The 25,203-nt window shown below is 35.2% G+C and overlaps 3 protein-coding genes across 3 annotated transcripts in view; 1 reads left to right on the top strand and 2 right to left on the bottom strand.

The window, feature by feature from the left end:
• The window catches only part of LOC105163804 (RPA-interacting protein B), a 6,045-nt gene extending 4,718 nt beyond the window's left edge, over window positions 1-1,327 (top strand). Inside the window, exon 6 of the mRNA XM_011082286.2 lies at window positions 688-1,327. Coding sequence (XP_011080588.1) covers window positions 688-849 — 162 coding nt within the window. The 3' untranslated portion in view covers window positions 850-1,327. The remainder of the gene's footprint in view (window positions 1-687) is intronic.
• LOC105163803 (auxilin-related protein 2) lies at window positions 3,441-11,558 on the bottom strand. The gene is made up of 8 exons (XM_011082284.2): window positions 10,577-11,558; window positions 6,507-8,139; window positions 6,260-6,404; window positions 6,066-6,163; window positions 5,865-5,930; window positions 4,180-4,269; window positions 3,801-3,977; window positions 3,441-3,575 (listed from the first exon to the last, which is right to left on the bottom strand). Exons 1-8 carry the CDS (start codon window positions 11,155-11,157, stop codon window positions 3,537-3,539), a joined length of 2,829 nt encoding a protein of 942 aa, XP_011080586.1. The 5' UTR covers window positions 11,158-11,558; the 3' UTR covers window positions 3,441-3,536.
• On the bottom strand, window positions 13,151-24,639 carry LOC105163802. Its single transcript, XM_011082283.2, has 7 exons — window positions 24,225-24,639; window positions 22,383-22,482; window positions 21,171-21,233; window positions 18,743-18,857; window positions 15,975-16,057; window positions 14,837-14,898; window positions 13,151-13,586 (listed from the first exon to the last, which is right to left on the bottom strand). Exons 1-7 carry the CDS (start codon window positions 24,440-24,442, stop codon window positions 13,475-13,477), a joined length of 753 nt encoding a protein of 250 aa, XP_011080585.1. The 5' UTR covers window positions 24,443-24,639; the 3' UTR covers window positions 13,151-13,474.

Below are 25,203 nucleotides of genomic sequence, written 5' to 3'. Positions count from 1 at the left end.
GGTGATAATTGTGAAATTGGCTGGAAAGGATCATGCTGAGTTTTTCTCAAGGACAGTGTTGGGTATATTATATGACAAAAGGCAGTCATGGCTGTCTTGGCATAGAATGGTTCAAACAGGATTAGACAGGATAAAAGACATTCGAATAAATTCTAGTTTTTGGTTTCTCAATGACATCCAGATTAAGAGTACAATTTCTCCAGATTAAGAGGAAAGGTTGACCGGTACTGTATTCTATTGAAAAAAAAACCCTCCCACCTTCCTCCACCCGCAAAATGATCTTCCAGTTTTTTTACCATTAGAAGATAAACATTCTGTTAAGTGATGCTATATAATTCTAAAATTTTCTATTTTCGATGTCTATTAATTTCAAGTGCTTATAGCTGGGGATATTATGCTGTTTTTCATATCCTCTGTTAAAGCACAACTGGATATGTATTTTTTGTCCTACCTTCATTAGCCAAAGTCAGAGCTCGCATGCTCGTCTCTTTAGATTTATTAATCCAACAAGCCTGCAACTGTCATAGACTCATGGCAGTAACATTTACTCTTACGTGCTGGACTATTTGATTCATGTGTGCAGAGAACAATTTTTAGCACCTAATTTTACATACAGAACTGAGTTTCCGACTCTGGACATCATCAGGGAATTCCATTAAACTTACTTGAATATATTTTCCTGATTAGGTCGATCTGAACTTTTTACGGCTGAGGCTGGGTGAAGCTCACACAGAGCACCTTGATAGGGGTTGCAGGTTGAGACCTGAGTTCTGCATCGAGACTAAATTTGGATTGACTGCACTGTATATTAAGTGCCAAGGCTGCAATACATTTGAGGTTGTACTATAGTGGCACCATCTTTCATTTACTACGGTCACAATTTTTTTTTTACTCATTTAAGTAGTAATTTCTGTAATAACATTCTAGTCTCTTGAGGAGTGTATAGTGCACGTATACATCTTGTACAGACAAGAATGAGTTTTTGAAGAGAGAATTGTTGGACACCTTTGAAACAAATTGACAGTCCAACCTTGAAAGCTTCGCTATTCTTTTAGTTTGGAGTTGATTCATGGTTCTCTCTCATGGTCTTTGTTGTAGCGTTGGATTCCTCAGGTCACCTCGTTGAGGAGGATGTTTAGAATGTAAATATACTTGCCCGATTTCATGCTTACAGGCTGAGTTTGGCAGTTTGTACTTTCCAGACAAGCTCACTGGAGCAAAATCTTCAATTTTGCTCAGACAGTAGGAAGGAGGAAGAACCTCCCTAGTTTTGGTGTAATTATTTGTACATCCCCTAGAGTTTGAAAAATACATTTTATATTCCTGACATTTGTTTTCGATATCTATGTTTGTCAAAAGGTACGAAATTTGTTGATATTAGCAAAAAAAATGAATAAAAATTCAAATTTACTCTTGATTGAATTATTACTGACTTATCGAAATAGTTAAAGTTAAAGTAAAAGACGGGTCCAGAAAAATCTGAATATGAGATTATGAAAAAGACATTCTCCAATATAAAGGATTATCATCTCAATTTTTGTTTCCTTTTTCTTTTTCTCTTTGTCCTTTGAGAAATCAAAGATCATGAGCTTTTTTTAACTTTGAGAGCTCAAATACAACCTATCTAAAAATTGATTTTATAATGTGCACATTTGACAATTTATGTACTTTGGATTTCTATAAATCGAATATTAAAGTCTTCTAAACAAATAAGTGATTTTATCACATTCTTCCAAATAATATATATTTAAACGGTTCAATTTTTTGCGATCTTTTTTAGTACTAAAACCAAAGCAATTACTTACAGTGCAATTCTACTCTAAATGTAAAATATAGTTTTTTCAATAAATTATAATAAATGGTTCAATTCAATTAGGGTTTTTACGATTTGAGTTATTTTTATTTATTTATTTTTTATCACCCCTTAGAATTCTTCTCCTATTTCAATTCTACAAACTTTTCAACTTTGTAAGGAATGAGTATTGACGTTCCACGAGGAGAAAAATACAACATTCACATTCATATACTAGTTTTCATTAATTTTGTAGCGCTTAGAACACAGTGGAAAAGTTCTAAAAAGTATTGAGCCGACTAGAATAATTAGGATATAGTTTTTTCTTCTTTCTTTTTTTTGTCCTTAATGTTTAGCTTAGTGTTTTTATTTCTTTTGTTTGCCAAGTTCATGATTGAGTAAACATTTTTTGTCCTAAAATTGAGTTGAACTCTTTGATAGATTAATAAAATTATTTTTACTTTCTCTTATACATCATGTATTTATGAATTTAATTTTAACTCCTAAATTCTTTATTGTCTTATAAATATGGTGGCCACGTATTTACGTGTTCGGAATATCAACAAAGTACATCAAGTGGGCAAAGTGCACACAGAAGACATGTGCGGGGCCATTGTATAGGGATTTGTGGGAATATTGATTGGGAGTTCTTCCGTATCCATATTGTATTCTACGTTTGTACATATTTGTTTTGTGCGTTGGGCTTTGCTAAATTAACTCAGAAATATAATTAATAATGAGTGTGAATGATTGAAGTAAAATTGACCGATTGATCATGTAATACACAAGTCATCTGAAGAAACTTACAAGAGGGTACAGGATTATGGCATTGAAACTAGTCATTGTGAGATGTTCGTGTCTCTAGCTAATATGATCATAGTGCCAAACAGAATGGAGTTGCTGTCAAAATCAGGATAAAATGACAACAAATTTATATGAAATTTGTCATTATTTGTTTCAAAAATTATAAATACTTTTAAAATTAATGATCGATTAACAAATATCCTTTCATAATAATCCATTACGATGAAATATTTGTTAGATAACCATTAATTTTATAAAATTATTTTATAAATTTGAAATAATGAAGAGTATTTATAACATGACAAGACTTAGGAAAATCTATTATAATTTACACTTAAAATACCATCATTTGTTTCACAGCAAATTAAGAGCCATTCATCATGGAACGAAATGAAGACAAGTATGTTAGCAATCACAAAAATGACAACTCAGAATGGAAATCAGAACACTGCAGCTGCATTTAACAAGAGATTTAACTTTCACATCTATCTCAACTCAATGGAAGTAAAGTACATTGCACATTTTGATATTTCACGTACTTAACACCACATCTTTAGCTAGGGCAAATGAATGGGCGACTTGACCCAAAAAGAAAAAATGAATCAAATAGGACAAAATAATCACCTCATGTGCTTTAGGGTGATAAACTGCGTTATATAGTAACACAAGATCTTAGAATAACAATCCTACTCTATGCCAAGCAATTTCTTAAGTTTGCTTCACTTGTATCTCTGCCATTGACATTAAATATACAGTTGGCATGCCTGTAGAAACATCCAAGCATCTCAGCACCGCAGAGGTCTCTTTTCATAACAGCACTTGGAACAACGAAAAAGGATGCACAAAAGCATTGTGCATCACTGCTCATGTTATAAACACACCCATCGAATAGGGCAGTCCCAGACGTAGCAGCTCAGAGATAACGAATTTGTCACGACATTTAGAAAAGCTCCTCTGAGTTGAATTTATTCCAGGCCTCCTATTTTGACATATCAAACTCAACATTAACAATGAAATTCCCCTGTGAACAATAAAAAGTGATATCTAGGAAATACTGATCACAAGTTTCTTGTGTGCGAAACATAAGCGTTGCGTGAAAGTTTACCTGGTTCACCATGTGGGCACACTCCACAGAACTACAGCAAATAATTTAAAAACAATAGAAGGAAAAAAACTCCAACGCAACAGGAATCTCAGATAATACCTTAAGCAGGTCAAAGACCTTTTCAGCAATGTACTTCTGTTGGAGAGTGGCACCCTTTTGCTGAACCTTGTCAGGATGAATACAAAGAGTAGCTTTTCTATAAACTTTTTTGACAGAGGCACCGGTGATTAAATCTGTCAAAGAAACAGGCTGCCATCCGCATTCAGGCCAAAGCACCTAGCATCCAGGGAACGATAATTAACAACTTCATTAACAAACAAAAGGATACAAAACATGCCACATTTTCAAACACCAGCTTTGATGTTGAAACTGAAGAAAGCACACCCAGAAATCTGTTAATAGATAGCCAGAATTTGATAATGTGCTACTACCTAGCATGATACAGTTTAAATGCAAGCTGAAACTAATTCGAACATACATATTGCAAAGTTGACAGCAATGCTCGCAGATTTCCTTCTTTACCGGCAGCCCAACGCTTGATTTCAACATCTAATGTCTCGGAAATCCTCTGTAACCAGACCAGATTAGATGAAATGATATAAATACATTCACATAATATAGATACTGAAGGATATCAATATGCAATCAGATATGAGCAGGATTAGACCAGAGAAACTTCTTATGTTCTTAGATAAAGGTTGTGGAGACATTATTCACAAGTAAACAATAAACAACAACTTCAACAATAAAGATGAGGTCTTGTGATTTTGCAGCATAACAACATTCATGATCCTGAGTAGAGGCATCAGGCTGCGGTCCAAAATTCCAAGACCAAACACCAAGGATGAAATTGATATAGCTTTTTGGTCAACTGAGATGTGATAGTTGGCACCTACTGTTTATTAAATTTTTCAGTCAACTGAGCAGGCATGATATATTTGGGGAGGCGAAAAGACTCAACATCGATTCAACAAATAAAATTGTTTTAATATCTAGCCAAAAGTAATTCCAAAAACCTGTAGAGTGCACACACAGCTTCAGCGAGACATTACCATCATAAATGATTAAACCGTCTCATTACTAATACTTCAGTAGAGGTAGCAAATATGTGGGTAAGGTTGGGGTGTGGATCGGGTCTGCATGGGTCGTGTTCATAGTCCAATTCGGGGTTCAAATGTATGGTCAAATATGGATCAGGTTGGTTGGGTTTGGTTTGGTTCAATACAATAACAGTGTACTAGTTTTTAGCATTTATGTGTGTCGTTATGATATCAAATATCATTATGAATTGTTAGACTTTAATTTTTTTTCAAAGCATTATTGGGTTTTTTATTTATCAAAATCTCAGTTCGATTCCATTTGATTAGATTAACAGAATGAAGACCTCTAATTAGCAATAATTTACTAGTTAGCTAAAATTAGATAGAGGCTTGTCCTGATTTTTTTATTTAAGCCAATGAAAATATATTTAGAAAATATTATATTTATATAGTTTCAAAAGAAATTAAAGAAAATGCTTGCATAATTATGAGTATAGTATTATTTTTCTTCAATTGCATAATATTATTTAAATTAATATTTATAAAAATTATATTTGATTGATCAATAGAAAATAAATATGATTAGACCCATTTAGAACCATTGAAACCATATGGAGCTATTCTTAATTAAACACAACACACACTAAACTGATGATTACAACTCATGATTATAGTAACATCTTATAAATTGTATGATATTATTAAAAATGCTATTTGATTGAATAGGAAATTAAACATGATGCAACCCGTTTAGGAACCATTCGAACCCATAATATACTTTAACTTAACTAAACACAACCCACATTGAACTCAAGTTAAAACATCTTAAACCCAACACAACCCAAAGCTATGTGGGTTGAGGTTGGAACCATGGGTTTCAACCCACATAGCAACCACTAACTTTTAGCATCTGGAGAAGAAATGTAAAGAGCTTTCCAACAAACTACTGTGACAGGGGAAGAGGCGACGGGTTTCCAGATGAAGACATCCAAAAACTAAATGGGTCGCAAAACATAGCCATTCTTGGATGCTTAAAGTTAACAGAATTCCAGTAACCTAAAAAATACCATTGCCTAACAATTAAAAGGTCAAAAGAAATATCTACTTTTCTTCAGGAACTTACATGTCTTTCTTCTTGATCCTTCTGAGCTTGAAGGTCCCGCTGGTTCTTCTCAGCCAATGCTTTGGCCTGAACAGAAGGAACCCAAATCTCAATAATGAATGGATGACAGCATAGTGGATATAATATCAAATGCTAGTAGATCCTAAACATCAGTGGTGAAGAATAAACAAATTATTGTTGATAAGAGAACACAACACATACCGCCCGCTCTTGAGTGCGTTGGTGGCGCTCCAGTCTGGCTCTTCTTCTTTCTTCAGTTTCCCCTTCAACCTCCTGGAATTCTCCAGATGATGGAACGGCTTTGGAGCAAGATTATTCCAAGAGCAGAACAGTAGTCAGCAAGACGGATGCTAATAACATTTCAATGTTAGAAATGATATAAAAGGTGGTAATACCTCCAAAAATAGAAGATAGATCATCAACAATATTAGTGGTGGAAGATGCCTTCTTCATGTTGAAAGGGGCTCCACTAGATGATGATGCCCTCTTTGCAGCTTCAGATCCTCCCTGGTTCTGAAATTGCTGATCGAAAAAGGGATCCTGAAAATACAAATCCAAGAAACAAATAAACACATTAAATGACAAAATATCATGAATTGAATGCCCATGATAATAAGTCAATGTTCTAATACTAGGATTTACAGTTGAATTTGCTCGTCCCCTAGGTGCACTGCTTGCTCTGCCCATACTAAAAAAGGATTCCAGATCAGCATCGTTCCTTTGCTGGGTCGTCTTTGCCGCTGCTGCAGCCCTTTCTCGAGCTTCTGCAGCAGCTCTTTCTCGAGCCTCAGCAGCAGCCCTTTCAACAGCAGCTCTTTCAGCTCGTCGCCTTGCTTCCGCTTCAGCCCTTGCCACAGCAGCTTTATCTTTCAGTTCTTTCTCCCTTGCTTCTGCAGCAGCAGCCCTTTCCCTTGCTTCTGCAGCAGCCTTTTCCGCTCTCTCTTTAGCCTCTGCAGCAGCTCTCTCACGGGCCTCAGCTTGTGCCCTCTGCATTGCTACTCTTTCAGCACGTTCTCGAGCTTCAGCACTTGCCTTCTCAACAGCAACCCTCTCAGCTTTTAAGCGAGCTTCAGCAGCTGCTCTTTCTCGTGCCTGAGCTGCTGCTCTTTCACGTGCCTCTCGATTAGCCCTTTCCACAGCCTGTCTAGCCTTCTCCCTCTCCCTCTCTAGTCTCCTCCGCTCTCTCTCTTCCTCTTCCTTTTGTTTCCTTTCGCGTTCTAATCTTGCTTCAGTTCCCTTAAATTCTCTCTCCTGCCAATCTTCTTCATGCCTTTCCAGCTGTACAGATTCCTTATTTCTAGCAGCCTTTGCATATTCTCTTTCACGTACCTCTTTAGCATGCCTAAACTTAGCCTCAGCTTTCTCCATAGCCTCCTTCATAGCAGCTGATGCAGCAGCTGTAGTGAATGGATTGGTTTCTTCCCTAGATCGAAGGTTGGCACTTTCATCAACAGTGTTTGCAGACCTACCCATAGCAAAATCCTCAAGTTCATCAAATTGTGAGACTGGAGGGCCCTTGGGTGCCGGCCGTGCAGGCTTAGGACCTTGAGAATGTTGACTGTGATTTGAACGTGAAGAGAATTCATCACCCTTCTTTCTTGAAGAAAAGGAATCTGTTTCCGACTTAGAAGTGTGACGAGGTATGGGTGGAGGTGGTCGTGAGGGAGGTGGAGCAGCAGTAGGTTGTGTGAAAAGTGGAACCTCTGATACAGTTAGCCATATATCATCATACTGCTGTCCTTGTCCTTCTGATGTTGTAGACATATCAACCTGTGACCCGGTTCCATAATATTGAGGAGAAGAAGCAGTCTGACCAAAAGATTTCTGAAAACCTGTAGAAGCATTTTGCATGTCAAACAAGGGGGGTTCCTGATAATCGTCTACGGGAATTTCCTTCTCAGTATTGCCCTCCGAAAATCTGAAAGAGGAGTTCCCCTTCTGTTCTCTGCTATTAGCAGATTGGGGTGTTGGTGATCTTGAAGGACTCGCTTCCTTCCCTCTTTTATCCCTCCCCGGGGAAAATGAATGGGCAGGTGTTCCAAAACTATTAAGAGGATCTAAGTCATCAAATCCTCTGCCACCACCAGATGGGGCTTCAACCCTTGCACTTCTAGATTTACCAAGCTTACTAATCCCCTCCAGTGGATCTGTAAACACCACAGACGATGATCCCTGGGTTGGGCTTGATTCCAAAACTACAAATGGATCACCCCGGACTTTCCCCTGCTTTGAACCACCAACTGGCACAGAGCCCTGATTAGACTCCGACATTGATCTGTTTCAAGAAGGTGCAAAAATGCTTAATTTGTATTGCATTCATATTTACTATAAAAGGAATGGAGTATTTTTATTTTGTCAATACTAATATCATCCATTGAATTCATAATAGTTGATGATACAAAAAATCATTATTCCAATTGAAGCTTAAAACACAATTGTTCTATTTCTGCCCCTGATTATCATTTCTTATGCAATATAATAGAGGGCAAAACATCAGAATCCAAAGAAATCTATAGAACAACAGACACAATCATTCTTAGAAGAATAAAAGGGGTTGAAGTGTTATCCAAAGGAAATAATTCACTCCCTAAGTTTTCTAACATTGATTTCAGAACTATATCTAGCTTCGATCTATTGGCAGATTATCTAATCAGAACGATGAGAATAGAGTAGAAGCACATAAACAATTTAAATATTACATCAACTAAACTAATAGATAATTTCCACCTTACAGTTAGTGCAAATCAAACATGGAATTACATTGTTCATGTGAAATTTCTGGTTAATCAATTCAGCTGTTCTTTGACTGGGTGATACAGCAAGATAGAAAAAGACTGGAGAGACTGAGAGGAAAGAGGACTATTTAAGTTCCAATTTCAAAAAGAAAAACTAGAGTGTTTATGCTCCAACAGAATAACATTCTGTTGTTACAAAATATCGCCAAACCCTAATTAAGAACATCCATACAACATAATGTTGTCGGTAAAACCTCCCTTTTATGGCATTTGCAAATAACAGGTTTGACTTTTAATTATCAGCAGATCTTTTATTGAAGGCGCCAAGGAGGTATATCAGTTATCCAATCAATGCATGAGAGACTAATGGTGAAAGAGTCATTGAGTTTCAATTCATTTCCAGAGAATCAAGATAATTTCTGTGCAGCTTAGTTTCAGGGAATACTTTTCTCTTCCGGAAACTTTTCAGTAAACAACCCCTTTCTAAAACCTATATCCTTACTTTTCAACTCTGCTTGAAAGTGGCACCTTATTTCCAAAAGCCCATACTCCCCTTTCATAGAAAAGTTCATTTTACATTTGGCAACAAATTTATTATAATCTTTTTTCAAAATGAAATGCCATACAGTCTATCAAATAAGTTGATCAAAGCTTGTAACTTAACCATCCAAATACATTTTCAGCTTCGTAATTTTCCCAAGAGAATTTTCTCAGAACATTTCGGAAAATGTATTCCCAAATGACAGTGGAAATGATTCCAACAGATCTAGTATGTCCCTGGGACTTTCAAGGCCTGAGCTGTATCCTCCTAGTAAAAGACTATTAAATTCACCAGGTCTTTAATTCTACATTTCCCAGAACAGTTGAACAATTGTACAAATCCTGCCAACTATGGTATTAAAATAGATATATATTTAGAATAAGTTTCAATATTTTTTTCTCTTAATATGGATAAGATATCTTGTCATACTCAAATTTGTTTTTAGTTTTTACATTGTTCGTCAGACCTCTTCCTTCCCCTTCAAAGTATGTCCCAGAGTGACTGCAACCAAGATGTGTAAATATGTACATTTAGATAAGTTATTTTGGCACTTAATGTATGTGCTTAAATATAGCATTTCAAGGAATACTTTGAATATAGAAAAACAAGAAAATGCAACTAATTCATAAAAAGAAGGAAAAAAAATTTAAGATTAGAAGCCAGCTAGTTAAGAAGAATGATTAGATATGAAAATTTGAAGAGATTGATAGACATATTGGCTTTCTTTAGCTCTAACAGCCCTCATATTTGCTCCCGAACAATAATAGTAGAATTATCTTCGTGATACCAGCAAGACGATGCTACATATATTGCAACCATATGCGTTTTGTATACTGTTGCAAGAAATTTTGATGCTATTTTTCTCAAACGGGGATTTCAATGAGTCAAGTGGACAAATCTTCAACAGTAATTGTAAACCAAGATTTTTCAAGAAATAACCATGAGATATAATTCTAGGCAGGTATCCAGTACAAAAATCAGCAAATTTAAAAAAAAGCAAAGCAAGGCACTATTAGAACTTTCTTACATATATCTAGCTATCAAGCAACAACTATCAGAAATTGAAGCCTTTGAACCACCCTAGAGAGACATTTAACAATATAATAGGATGAAAATAACCACCTAAGTAGGTAATAAGTATATAACAAGTTTCCCATAGTCATTTGCATAGTTTATTGATTATATCAGAGTTAAGCCAACTTCTAAACGATAAAATGCTTCATCTACTGTCGAACACTTCAGTATTTTTACCACTATATGTTTAGCAATATCATCATCAGCGTGCTTTAAGTCAACAACTTCCGAGTACAGAAACTTCCCATTTCAGAAGTACCCTTATGTAAAAAGGCAAGTACATAAATGAAGCAGCTAAAAACTAGTTAACTCAGCTACAATAAGAATTCAACAGAACTTTCAGCAATGATGCGAAAAATTACCTGTTCCTAGCAGCAGAATTGCCACTCCCGAACTCAGCTAACAAATCATCAAATCCTTTTGAATTCGAGCTGCTCTTAGCACTAGTGCTTCTCATGTTTTCCCGTGCTTTTCCGTTCCCCGTTAAATTCCCCAACAGATCATCAAAATCATTGTTCTCATTTTTATTCTTACTCGTGGCCGGAGAGGAAATCGATGCAAATACGTCATCCTCAAACCTAACAGTCGATGAAGACGGTTGGCTCTTCATCCCCGGCAACCCATCAAATATATCCTCATCGTAAACCGGCTTATCGTAAACAGGAAATGATGACGCCTTACTGCTACTATCATTACTTTTATTCGTCTCACTTGCTGACTTGGAAGAATTGAAAATAGAATCGTAATCAAAATCGCTCATTGTCGAGTTCTTGTTGTCATTAACCGAATTTGAGCTCGGCGTGTACTTGGCGGGCCCACCAAACACGTCGCTGAAGGAAGGATCGCCATTGCGTCGGCGATCCGCCTGCCCTGATCTCATGGGGTTCGATTTCCCTCGGGGGCCAAACCCAAAGTCTCTGCCCAGCATATCCAGATCATCCATCGGAGAAAACAATCACCAATCCGATTTGCAGGACGCAGATACAAATGAAAACACAAAACAATCCCTGTACGTGTATTGCACTGAGCGGATCCAAAAAAATCTAGGGAATTCACCAAATCAAGCCGGTCCGGAGTGCAAGATCATACAAATGAAGTCATTATGACAAAGATTGTGTTGTATTAAGAAAACTTTCGAAAATATACATACAGAAGCGGTGGATGGACAGACAAATTATGCAAATAGTGGTACTGTCTCAACATGGGAATAAGAAAGAGAAGAGAGAACATCTGAATATCTGATTAGGGTTTCCAATCCTCTCCCACTCCCTCTCTCTAAAATCGAACGCCTTCTTCTTCCAACTCTCTCTCTCTCTCTCCCCTCTCATTCATTCATATTGTTTTTAGATTATTAAATTTGATTTCTTTTAATAACTGAAGAGCTTTTCTGGATTTGGACATCACAATTCACCACCTCTTTAAATTTTTTTATAGGTTGTTAATGCAATTTTTCAGATAATTTTTTGTGATCTAAAATAATAATAATAGTAATAGTTATAAAATTAAAATCATTAATGAAAATTAAGATATCGTGAAATTATTGAATAACGGGCGAGATTTAAAATGGTGCAATTACATTGATTCACCGAATTTAAATCTAATTATGTAAGCTTTTTCTATCTTTTATAAAATTATAATTATAAGTATATATTTCATGAAATTGTAATTTTAATTACAAATATATTATTACTCTCTATTTAATTGTGACAGTTAGACAAACACCCTCTCAAGAGGTATACTTACTAATTTGGATTAATTATATTTAAACCCCCTTTAAAAAAGTGAAATTATACTTTTTTTTATAAAAAAAATTTCAAAATTACATTTGCATCTCCTACAAAATTCTCCATCACCCTTTTTATTATAGTTTGGATAGAAAATGCTGATGTCAACAAAAAGAATTATATAAAGTTTTAATATTGCCCCTCATTGAACATTTTCGTGTATATTTTATATATGTAAGAGTATACATATAATATATGTATATGAAGTACGGTTAATATTATTACTTTTTTTCTTTATAAGTATAAATTTATAGTGTGGGATTGTTAAATGATGGATGAAATTAAAAAGGTGTATGCTTATTTTTGTTAATATTAGTATTTTTCGTCCAAACCATAACGAAATAAGTTCATGTGTAAATGGAGATTTCTTTGAAGGGAGTCTAAATGTAATTTTGAATTTTTTTTTAAAAAAAATATATAATTTCAGATCTTCAAATGAGGTCTAAGTCTCCCATAAATGTAATTAACCCGTATAATTTAATAAAGAGAACAACACATTTGTGTAATTAGGCTTACCCCGAAGTTATCAATATAATTTATCCTTTTTTATTTTATACTCAAAATTTTATACAATACTATACGACAGTAAAAAATATTTCAATATATACTTTAATTTATTTTCCAGTACCTTAGTTATTTTCTCTCTCTCTCTCTCTCTTTTTTGTTTAATTTTTGAAAAGATGATGTAACTCCTAAAACAAATTATGTATAACGAGTAAATTGAAAATTGCATCATTTGCGTAATTTAATAAAAACAGTTTGTGACAATTAGTACTTGGAATATAAATGTGGCAGATTCTACTAGTGTGCAAAATAAAATATTAAATTTAGGAAATAAATCTTTTATATTATTGTACTTCATGACAAATAACTTAACAAGGTAATATAATATAAAAATGCAGATTGAAATAATATAATTTGAAAATTATAAAAAATAATAAAAATTAATTATATTTAAGCCCCCTCAAAAATACGCTTTCCCATAAAAAAAAAATAAAATTATACTTACACCCCCTCCGATAATTTTTCTTTTACATCTGACTTCCTTTTATTAGGATTTGAACGAAACATTGTAACATTAAGTACTGTAAATACCTACTAAATATTTACATTTTTTATAAGTTTATAATATAACTAATCTAGCAACAAGAATAAGGTAAAACAAGAATTATAGATGCCCTTTTCGTATGAATTGTACAAGTTTTAAATAACTATCCCCTTCCCCTAAAGCTATTTACAGAACTAAAAATCAGTTCTATACTACGGACCATCATTGACTCACTGCTGCAACGCAAACTACATCCTACAACAACGAAAGAGAAGAAGAATGAACAAGAGACGAGCATTAACACTTGAATTTCCATCTAGACTTGAATTGACTACCCAATTTATTTTTGCTATAACTACAACAGAAGGGCCCCCAAACTCGAAATAGTCAGAATCATCATCAATAAGGCCTGTCGCGGAAACAAGGTGTCACGCTTTCTTTGGCAGGGATGTTCGAGGCAGAATGGAATTGGCAAGCTCTTCATTCAACTTCACAGGCAGTGGTGGCATCTGCTTCATTATTTCTGGCAAGTCGCTAAAGCTGCATTGCACGGTTTAGATCAGGATTTCTGAATTTTTCAGAATTCTATCATAATACAAATGTCTAATGATCTATATGGATGCGAATCTTAATGCATGCCAGGCAAAATTTACATTAAGTGCGTGCATGACGTGCGGGGTGTGTGTGTGTGTGTGTGTGAGAGAGAGAGAGAGGGGGGGGGGGGGGGGGGGGGGGGGGGGGGGGGGGGGGGGGGGGGGGGGGGTGGGGGGGTTCTTTTCCATTTCTTTTTTGGGCGGCTGGGCGCTGGAGCATGTCACTAAACAGCCTATTCATCTGTTTCTGTTCCATGTATGGAGGAGGATAAGTGCAAGCATACACAGTTTTAGCAATTTCTGCAGTTAGCATTAACTCAAGAGCATATATATTAGCCTCGTGCAATGTTTGTGGAGCCTGGAAGAGGGTGCGAATGTGGTCTAGTCGATGTGCTGTAGTGGACCCTACGACTAATAATGGCAAACCTAGAGAGAGGTTGACCTAAAATTGCAGCAGAAACTGGAAAAGGACTCTCGATATAGGTGATGTAACTACACAGAGGATAGCACTTCGAAAAGTTGAATGGAGTAGTATGTTTGTAATTTCTACCTGAACAAAAGCAAAAGTAGATATGACCATTCATTTTTTAAAGTGTCACAACCGTCCCAAGAGCTCAAGAGATTTGGCAAAAGGAACTTCAGATAGCTGACATACCACAAGATGAATGCTAAGGCTCCTAAACTTCTCAGATAGGAACCCCTTCTCTTCTCTCGCCCCCTATCCCAAGCAACTAGGAGAGTAAGGAATGAGGAAATCTAGAAAAGAGATGGGATTTGATTCCTCATTTATCCCCCCATCTTTCTTTTTTTTCTTGCAAATGAGTTTTTTCACCTTTTTTGTAGACTAAGGCCCTAGAGAGAGACTGGTAAAAATAAGGTAAAACACCTAGAACTGTGTGTTTTACAAAACCTACAGCAAACATTCGTAATGTTTTAGTTGTCTCTGAGACAATTAGAAAATATAAACAAGGATTTTTGGCAACATAACTAATAAACGGACTAATGTGCGCAAACACAAACAAACAAAGACACTAAATAAAAAAAATAAGGACAAAACCTCATTAGCAGAAGCATAGGTATTAACATATTAATATGGAATTCAGTATGTAGCAACTCCATGCAAATGATTACCCATGCTTTAAAGAGAATGCATAACAACATTAAACCAATGTTAAGGGTAGAGGTTCCAAGACATACTCATTTAATATTGAGAGGATATTATTTCGAGCTTGACAGAAGAGATCGATGTTCTCATGTATCTGCATGCAGATGAAACAAGCAGATATTATGTCAAATACATCAAAATTATTGGTAAGGCTGCAGTGTATGTGCCTTAAAGTTGAGCACTAAAAAGCAAAGAAGAAACAGCAAGTGATACATGCAATGCAACTCACTAACAATTAGAAACCTTTTCACCACGATTAATTCTAACACACTCATTGAATGTGCTCAAATTTCTTAAAGCTATAAACTTAAAAATAATTTATTTGACTTTTCAATGCAAGTTCATTCAGAGTATGACTAAATATTAATTGGAACCAAATGGAATAATTTAAAAGAGAAAAAAAGAAATTAGAAATAAAATGTGGGGGTAGAAAAAGCTACCAATGGGAAAGGAAGAGGCATAAAGAAAGGAGAGAATGTGAGAGATGAGAGAGGAAAGATGATAGAAACTTGGGGGTGAGAAGTTAAAACTACCTAACACGTCTTATTTGAATCGATTTCAATTGACTATAGAAAGACACCAATTACATAAACTTCAATTATTCAATACTACGGGCATACCATATACAAGATTAATCCACATAATTATTAGCACAACTGTTTTAGTTTGCCTGAAAATCTGAAAGCAATTCCACTGAATTTCATCTCCTGATCTTCAGTGCATGCTAATCTAAAAAGACTAACGAATTATAAGAACCTCCGACGACGCAATTACTAGTGAACAAAATCAAAAAACTTATATTGTTTTCAGAAAGCAAAAAGACAATGGGGTTATCTAGGTTGCAGCATGTGATGCTAAAACTCGCTACTATGAATAAAAAACTTAACATGACCAAGTGCGCTGCTGTATCTACATATCTGGGTCCAGTCATTCCATGATAAAAAAATAACAAGACACCTAAATTTCATTGCAGGGACTTTAGTCTCAGATAAGTGTATATAGTTGTTAAAAAAATAAAAAACAGCTCAGACGTCTATTAGCAACTCATGAAAGAAGAAACACGCGGTTCTTATCAAAATTGTTAATCAAACATGTACAAGCTATGTAAAATGAGACTTCTATATACAGAAATCGTTTTGGGAAATGGCTATGTATTGCAATTGCAAGTACCTTGAAGGAAGAAAAGTTGGCAGATATTTGATCCAAGGCATGAGCATTTTGCTCAAGAAGCTGTCCAGCAGCTCCACCAATAGCTGAAATTCATGAAATACGTACTCAAAAATATAACCAAGACAGCACCCAGTGATAAGGATATAAGAATGCACGGTCGTTACATATAATCTCACATATATAGCAAGGATCATAACATCTACGGAAATTTGAAAGCACTATGTACCTCTGATACCATATTCTAGTTTGATATACAGATTTTAAGGAGAATAATACAGCTCAAGAATGAGAACTCTAAGCATAATCTGGGTCCAAAAAAACTACACTACGTTGAATATGATAAACACGCAAACGTAGTGGCCCTCTCACTTTCTTAGCTAAAAAAGATATGTGGTGAACAAATTGTTATTCTATAAAAAGTGCACTCCAAGATAGCGACAAGAAAACAAAATCATATGCAAATTGAAGAAGAGCATTCAGCAGCAAACTGGTGCCACTCTTTCGAAATTTGGTAGTCAAAAGCACAATTTTTGTTTGACAGAATTCTAGTATACTAAACACAGTGGACAAATGTCTTTGACTATTTGAGCAAATCTCTTGGATAAAACTCAACAGTCAATACTTTTAGAAAGCTAAAATCAATTACATTTTCTAGTAAAGTGGATAGCCTCATTTCCTGTGAACTGTAACACTTCTTACATCACAGAAATAAGTTACTGATATAAAGATAAAGAAACATTAGCTGTGAAAGAGAAACAGTAAAGGACTTTCACTTTAAATTTGTATGATCTTGTGAAAACGTACATTTCTATATAAACGTGACTGAAGCATCCAACTCTCCCATCAGGAAAATACCAGCATCCAAACTTCCAGGAGAATTTACGAATTTCATACACCTTATAAGAGCCAGTTGGCAGTCAAATTTCCCAGTGATACACGTATTTCTAGACCAAGAGGCCCTACTAGATCTCGTCTTAAAAGGTGTAACAAGCTCTCCAATACACGCTGCTTGCTAAAAAAAGAAAAGTACGGGGGAAAGAATTTTACCCATGATTGAAATGTAAAAACAAACTGATTAAGTCACTCTACTGACCTCATGTGGAAAAATCTATTTCTCTCGATTATGACCACATTCAAGATCCCATGGGGAGAGATCAAAATAGGCCTATGTATTTACACCATTAAGCTTTTAAGCAACATCTCATTCATTACCATATTAGACATGCCTATCACTGCAACAAAACATGCTGCTGCAACTCAATTATACAGCATACATGTCATAATCAGTATCCTTTTTCTACTTTCCTGATATCTAAAATCCTCTTAGAATTAATGACACTGCGTCCGATGTATGTGTAATTACCAGTTCCTCCCCTTGAAATTTGATACATACCAACTTACCCTTCTTGTTTACTAACATCATATTTCCTCCTTTGGTAGTGCATTATGATAGATACTAATGTCATCAACAAAATCATAATAAACTGTCTATTACCTTTGGTTAGAGTATTGAGTATCTTTCAACAAAAATACCTTGGAAGTAAAGCTAAATTTACCAAAACGTGAAGGGTAGTGGTTGCAAGGTTATAATGGACACATGCAAATGGATCAAATGGTGGGTTTGCATGTAATGTTTCTGGTTCACAATGTTGCAATGATGGACACTAAAAGCAGCGCGAAAGAACTACAGGAGCATGAGCTATCATGCTTTTATATGTATTTCAGAGTAATAAGTCATAATTATAGGCAAAGTTTATCAGAGCAAACCATTGCAATCAATACTCACTGTGCCAAATGAAGTCATCTGACTTTAGAAATCAATGTTTTCAAAGAACAGCACATGCATCCTACCAGCAGCCTTGAATAAGAGTCAAAACAACCCTCCGTCTAACTTGGTTAATCAACCTTTCCACAAACGTTATTCTCTGAATCAAGAGAAATGATATCCTATCTAAGATCCATATCAATCAAAGGAGCATACATCAAGGAGCAGATTGCACAGTGGTTAAGGTTAGAAAAGGGTCGAGAAGATTCTGTAATCAGAGAAAGTTATGACCCTGACACCCAAAAACTGTAAAGGGCTTAATGGTGAATGATGAAACCTATAAGCCAATAGAATTCTAAGGCATCCTCTGCATTTGAATTGTGAATAGAGGGAGAAAAAGGAATACCACCGCATGGCAACGCAGACGCAACCGGAGCAAAAGAGCTCCGGCTATTATTAACCTTGTGAGGAAAAATGACTTTTAAAAATGGAAAAAGGATGAGTTGGTCGATATGCTAACTAGAAGTGGATAATGGTGTAAAAGCTTCACCAAAACTAACAAACCCAAGGATGAAATTGACTTTTAAAAGTAAAAAGTCAGGAGTCAGTAGGTGCGGTAACTAGCATGGACAGGCAGTGTAATCGAAACTTTAAAAAGAAAAGGTCTATATGGGACCATTTTAGACATCATACTTCTTCCATCAATGTACACCAAGTCAAAAAAGAGGATTTTTGTAACTTTCCAATTTTCAAGGAATTTGGTAATTAGGCTAAATAGTATGGGAGCCCAATGTAATTAACTCTCTAGACATTTATATAAGAGGAAGGAGGAGAAGAAATTAAAAACATGGGATAGCTAAAGAAAGTAAAGGAACTTTAGACCAACAATTCTCAAGTAGAAGATGCAATTCAATAAATTGTAGAAGGTAACTAGCAAGTGATTCCCAGCAAAAAAATTTCTTCTTCGTAGGTGAACAAATGACATGTAAGAATATGGACTGACCTTTGTATGAGATTCCATCATCACTATCCATAGGCATGATTGACTGAGCATAGGGAGGGCCATTGGAGCGATTTGCAACTTGAGAAGATTTTGGCAATGAATCTATAGCTTTTTCCTGAGAATTCCAAGAGAAAGAGAAGAGAATTATGCAGTTGGATAATAATTACAGTTTATCATGATAATTTTGGATATACTTTGAGAAATATAATTAAAAGACAGCGGGTTTTTCATGGAGGATAATATCTCCATAAAAGTTAACTTTTTGATCCTGACCAAAAATTTAGTGAAAACTTGAGGATACCTATTACCAGATTGTATAAATACTAAAGTTAAACAAAGAAGATTCCAGAAGGCACAAGAGACGAGTAAACTTCAAAGATTGAAACATTCATATTTCAGAAGTTATATTTATCCTTTAAAGTCATAGGCAACATCATGAGTGTCATCACATCGAAACACACTTTCTCACCTTTCATGACGGACCTACTATCTCATGAATGATACTAATGTACTGGGCTTGGAGGGAAAAAATTCCAGCTGTTTCTCATAGCCCTCCAAAAACAAAAGGGGGCCATGTCAGGTAGTCACTAAACACCAGCAAAGAGATTCTTACCACCACCACCATACCAAAAAAAAAATCAATGAAATGAAAAGGGTGCTGGTGGAGTCAATGACCAAAAAGATAAGCTCCTGCACCCAACCAAAGACACTTTCAAGAAGGAAAACCAGTGATTTTGACACTAGATAGTACTCCAAACTACTACAAGTAAAGATTTAAATGCACAGATTAATTAACTTGAGAGAATGATTTTCAAGTACACCAATTCATCAATTCTAGAGCCGAGTTTCGCCTGCTAGTATGCGTCTAAATTGCACATCAAGCATTGGGGAGAGAAAATAAGACTTGCATCTCTGACTCATTATTCTTCTTTATCAAAGAAGTTCATCTGATCTAGGTTGGTTGATCAAGTGCTATCTAAGTCATTCATATGAACTATGATGCGCTTGCCGAAAGGGGGGGACATGCACCACATATGAAAGATTCATAGAATAAATTAAGACTTCAAATTCAAAAGAATCTACAAACTACAAAGAATGAAAGGGCATATAATCCATACTACAGAGAAAAAAAAAAGGGGGGGGGGGGGGGAGAATTGCGAATAATAGATTAGACATGAAAAATCCAAAGTCTTACCACTTAAAAGCTGAAAACTCTGGGGGACTTGTAGGATTATACTTAGCTAAGAAATGAACCCAGTTGAAGCTTGGATCGGGTTCAGGAAACTAAAATTTTAATGGCTGAAGCAATACCAGGCTATAGTTCAGAGAACTCTGGTACTTGGTCTATAATTTATGATGAGAGGATGAGATTATAGTGTAATCTCGAAAGGGAAAATTTCCCACAGAGAGATTAAGAGAAAGACCATCGGAAGGAAACTGCAAGAGGCTTACCCTCACAAGGGAGAGAAAGATCATGCCAAATTTTCCCAATACTCCTCTCTATCAGGACAAAGGATTGTATGAATAGTCATGGACTCTAAGGGTATAGTTGATAGGCAGTTTTACGTTAATATAGGGCCAACGTTATAAAATGGGAAGGGGGTTGTGTAAGTTGTTCTAGTTTAAACATTTCTATGATGCAGAAAAGGAGTATAATATGTTTCAGCAAATGGAAGTAAACAATTCTTCATTTTTAGTTTATCAATAAAAAATTGACATGAAATGGAATTGGACCACAACAACATCCTGGAATAATTACATCCACCTTTCACTTAGTTCAACCAACCATGTTGAACTCTGGAACTGAACTCACTGCGGTGTGGTTCATAGCCACAGTCTGACAACCTAAGTTCCCCTATGCTAACATACACCATCTAAAAGATTCTCTTTTTAGGACAGGAAATAAAGTCTAACTAGGAAGATCAAAATACTAAGTCATGCTACTTAACTTTCAGGAAACTCAAAAGCAGATAAATCTGCATTGGTTTAAACATAATGAAGGATAATCACATCTTGAAAGTAATCAAAGCAAACACTTCTGTTTAGACTACAAGTGTTTGGGGTCTAGCTACAAACATATACCATTATCTATATGCTGTAATAGTTATTCAAATGGGAAGACTACATATCTCCCTTACCACTCTTGTAATAGTTTATGTATTTGGCCACCACAACCTTTTGAGGAAGAAGTTATTCTTCAAATGATTCATCATTAAACTCAAAATAACTCTTGAAAAACCACCATATGTTACGATTCTTCAAGTTCCAGAGGCGATCAATTAATTGTACTTCCAAAGCCGATTACAACATATGACAAATATTGCTAGACAGACAGAAGGTGAATGCAAGATATTGGGAAGAGAAAGCACTCATGTTTAACTATTAACCCAATTGCAGGGGATATGATAACATGAAATATCAGAAGTACCTTTTTGTCTTTATTTTTCCTTGAATTATGATCATCTTTCCTTCTCTTGCCATTTTCCTTTTTCTGCAAAACAGTGAGCTCAAGTCAGGATTGCCAGGATCAGCTGAATAAACAATAAAATTTGGGGTGGCTGCATCCTGTTAATTCCAGTCTTGTTCTTAGCCCAGCACAACCAAGTTTTTTAATGGATCAAAAAACTGGAGCTTTTTACCATTTATCCTTATATCCGTGATGTTGTTTGTTCCTCCCGTACAATAAATCTCATAGATTTCTGGCGACCTTTAGTAAACACACATTTACGAATGAAAAATCACATATTTAAGTTGGAAACTTAGAATGTGTTATTATAAGGTCAAAAGTATGACTGATTCTGTTTCTGGGCATTATATTCCAAACTTCTGAAATTTTGCTTGAAGTTAAAGGTTTTTCTCCACCATCCCTAAAGACAAGCTATTGTATATATTCTTCAATATTAAAACTGTGCAACAAAAAAATCTGATTTGTCGTTAGATCCCTATATGTGTGAAATTGGTAGATAATAACAAAATATTTGTATTTAAGGTAATTTCTTGAATATTTAAATGATTGTTCAGGTTGCACAGTTTTAATATTGAAGAATATATACATTAGCTTGTCTTTAGGGATGGTGGAGAAAAACCTTTAACTTCAAGAAATAAACTGGAATCTACATATAGTCCTTGTATTAAGGTCCATACCTTGATAACAACACCAAGCACTTGAAACATATTTTTAAAACTAAAAATAAGTAGGGGAAAGAAAATAAGAGCTAGCATTGTCACCTATTATGATAATACTGAACTTCTCATCACTAAAGTTACTATTTTAGAATCACACTCTTCTAGTACCAAATAAAAATATGCCTGCCTACCAAATTTCACATAGCACCCTCATCCATAAATTCATGTGGATGTATGGTATCCAACATCGTCAATGTTACTTCCTTTTGCCCTTTAGATCTAATGTGAAATGTCAAAGTACAAAGATTTAGCCCGCCGCGAAAATCAGCTTCTGACAATACCGTACAACCATTATATCTCAAGCCTGAACACAATTCTATCTAATTTTGATATTTTAAATGAATTCCGAAAATTACTATCTTCCTGCAACCAAATTTCAATATTCAGAAAACAAATAGCAAACATTCCCACAACAGAAATGTCAAAGAGAAAAACTATAAAAGGATGAGCTCACATTCATCCATCTGCAACGTAATGCAACGTCTCGAACCGTCTTGTCTTTTAAAGCCTGAGCGATCTTAGCATACCGAACGATGTTGCTTTCTGAGGCATATCTGCAAATGATTTGACTCATTATCTACAAGATGCAACAGAGTACAGGACATACTGCCAACACATGGCCACGAATCAATGAACATCAACAGAGTTTGTAAAAGAAAATGTCAGTTCTGAATGTTGCCCTGGTATAATCAGACAAATATCAGACTTAAAGGACGGAATATAAAAAGAATTTCACTGAACTCGAGACAGGGATGTTCACCAATAAAAACGAATCAAACTGAGCAGCAATTCAGAAAGTAAGACAACATAATACACCGAACCAAAATATTCTTTTCCACATTTCAGTTTGGTGTTCTGGTTAAGTCGAATCTTTTAGATACATAAATAAAACATTATTCATAATTATGATTTCCATTTATTATTTTTGAATTTTTGTTAAGTAAAATAAATATAGTATAAAGATAAACAGCAAATACAGATATATAAACTGAAGAGAAGTTTTATAAAGTTAATAGTATAGATTCAGTATGGTTTGGCTAACCAGATTAGAAAGAGTTATAATTATCGCAGAACTGCTCCAGGAAGAACTTGGTGCAGAGTTTTTCAGTAGCCAAGCAGTCCTTGCTAGTTGCACATAATGGATTCACAGGCTAGTGTTTTTTTCGTAGGTGCTATTGTTTCTTTAGACCCCAAGGAGTTCAGAGTTTCACACTTGAGGTGAATCAAAATGACCAGCAGAAACAGATAGCTTCTAGCTGCATATATCCTTTCTACATCTTTGGAAAAAAACTGGACTTTTAAGTGGCAAAGTTTAATACACAGAAAAGAACTGGAAGATAATTAGGAAGTGGAAGTTTTATTTGACTAGAGTACAATAAACTGGCAAAAGAATAAGACGAAATATTACAACAGCAGATGAGAAAATCAACATAGAATCGATTTATGACTCCAACTGCCAATTCTAAGAAGCTGAAGGGGCAGTTTCTCTTACACTGCTCAGTCACGTTACTAAGGGGGCGTTTGCAATAGCTTCTAATTATATGGTGTAAATAAGTTGTAAAAAAAGTTCTAAGATAAGCATTAGTAAAAGTTTGGAGTACTTGAAAACAAAAGTCAAAAGTGGGAAATAAATGGAATTGGAGTGTTTGGGGAAAAAAAAAAAAAAGAACCTTAATATTTACAATTTCCCCAGTAAGGTGCACAAGTTGATAAGAAGCTACTCATAATTTTTTACTCAAATTTGTTTAATTTATACAGTTCAAAATTAGAAACAGTAAAAACTAAGCACTCTTTTTAGCTTATTTTATGAGTTTGCAAACAACCCCCAAGTTTTCCTGGTCTGTATATTCTCCACTCATCTATAAAATGACATGGTTAATTTTTCCACTCTCTGCTCCTAATCTAACTACTTGAACAATAACAAACTTTCTTAGAAAAATGCATGTTCCAAATATTTATGCATTCTCATGATTCAGAAAGACAGGTTCCTGGCCATCTTGTATTTTATTCTCGAGCACAAGGAAATCAATTTTGTAACATCCAACGATCATTTTTCGATAGTACATGCTCCAAAAAGCACTCAGTGGCAAACCATTGAAAACCCTGCCCCCTCCCTCCCCCGCCCAAAAAGGGAAAAGAAATTAAGCTTCCAAAAAAAACGCAATTCACTGATTAAACAAAGCACGCTCAACCAAACACATAATTGACGTCGTACTTTTTTAAATACACAACAATTGCAGCACAATATGATATCATAAAAACATAATTCACAAGACGAGAAAAATAATAGACTGACTTCGCTAGCAAATCTTCGAGCATGGACTGTTCCTCGGGGGTCCATTCAAGCGAGAGGCCCGGGTTGTGACGTAGGGCACTCTGGGAGGGTCCCGCAACGGAATTCTCCGTCGCGGAGAGGCTTCCGCCATTCGCATTCTCCTGCACGCCGCCGTTACTGTTGCCGTTATTACTATTGCCGTTGCTATGACCCCCTGAAGGGTTAGTACTCGCAGCCATCCAGAGAAAAACAAAGCGAAATCTATAATCTAGAACACCGAATTTCAATTGAATTACAGACGTTTTTCAGAAAATTTGATGCAATTCCTTAAGATTTCACGAAGAAGAGCGTGGATTATCACGTGGTAATCAGAAAGGCGTTACGGAGTGGAGGAAGAGAAAATCTGTACGGAAGTGGGTTTAAGGATTCGGTTTGCTCGATTCTTAGAGCTCTTTTGTATATTTTGGGTTGAATTCAGTTTGCCCCCTCAACTTTATGTTTGATGTCACTTTGCCCCTTTAACTATGCAAATATACCTTTTATCCCCCCTTAGCTCATAATTGAAAATGTATATGCTTTATAACTGTTTAAATTAAACTCACTTGAATAGAAAATTATAAACTTTCCCCCTAAATTTTTCAATTTTTTGTTAAATTTATATATTTTAATTCATATGTTAATTACAATAGGTTCCCATGATATATATCATAATTACAATACTCCATCATTATTTTAAAAATTATAAATATTTTTCTCGAAATTAACAGTCATCTTACAAATATCTCATTAAGACAACTCATTATATAGGTTATTTGTTATACGTTCAATAATTTTAAAAAATATTTATAATTTTTCAAACAACGATAAAATAATCGTAATTTTATCAAATTTTATGAGAATTCATTATAATTTTAATATTTTTTTTCATTTTTTATTAAATATTTTCAACGGAGATTTACAGTTTCTTTTATAACTTTTTTACATCATAAAAATCCAATTC

Source organism: Sesamum indicum, linkage group LG6 (assembly GCF_000512975.1).
Source record: "Sesamum indicum cultivar Zhongzhi No. 13 linkage group LG6, S_indicum_v1.0, whole genome shotgun sequence".
NCBI classification, from domain to species: Eukaryota; Viridiplantae; Streptophyta; class Magnoliopsida; order Lamiales; family Pedaliaceae; genus Sesamum; species Sesamum indicum.
This window is presented reverse-complemented; position numbering and strand designations above follow the sequence as displayed.

Excerpts from the sequence above, each read along its gene's own strand:
- LOC105163803 (XM_011082284.2), bottom strand. The coding sequence starts at position 11,157 with ATGGATGATCTGGATATGCTGGGCAGAGACTTTGGGTTTGGCCCCCGA. Across the intron at positions 5,931-6,065 it reads AACGCACTCAAGAGCGGGCG|GCCAAAGCATTGGCTGAGAA; the intron begins GTATGTGTTGTG and ends CCTTCTGTTCAG. Across the intron at positions 4,270-5,864 it reads AGGATCAAGAAGAAAGACAT|AGGATTTCCGAGACATTAGA; the intron begins GTAAGTTCCTGA and ends GTCTGGTTACAG.
- LOC105163802 (XM_011082283.2), bottom strand. The coding sequence starts at position 24,442 with ATGGCTGCGAGTACTAACCCTTCAGGGGGTCATAGCAACGGCAATAGT. Across the intron at positions 21,234-22,382 it reads TACGTTGCAGATGGATGAAT|AAAAAGGAAAATGGCAAGAG; the intron begins GTGAGCTCATCC and ends ACTGTTTTGCAG. Across the intron at positions 18,858-21,170 it reads GGAAAAATAAAGACAAAAAG|GAAAAAGCTATAGATTCATT; the intron begins GTACTTCTGATA and ends TGGAATTCTCAG.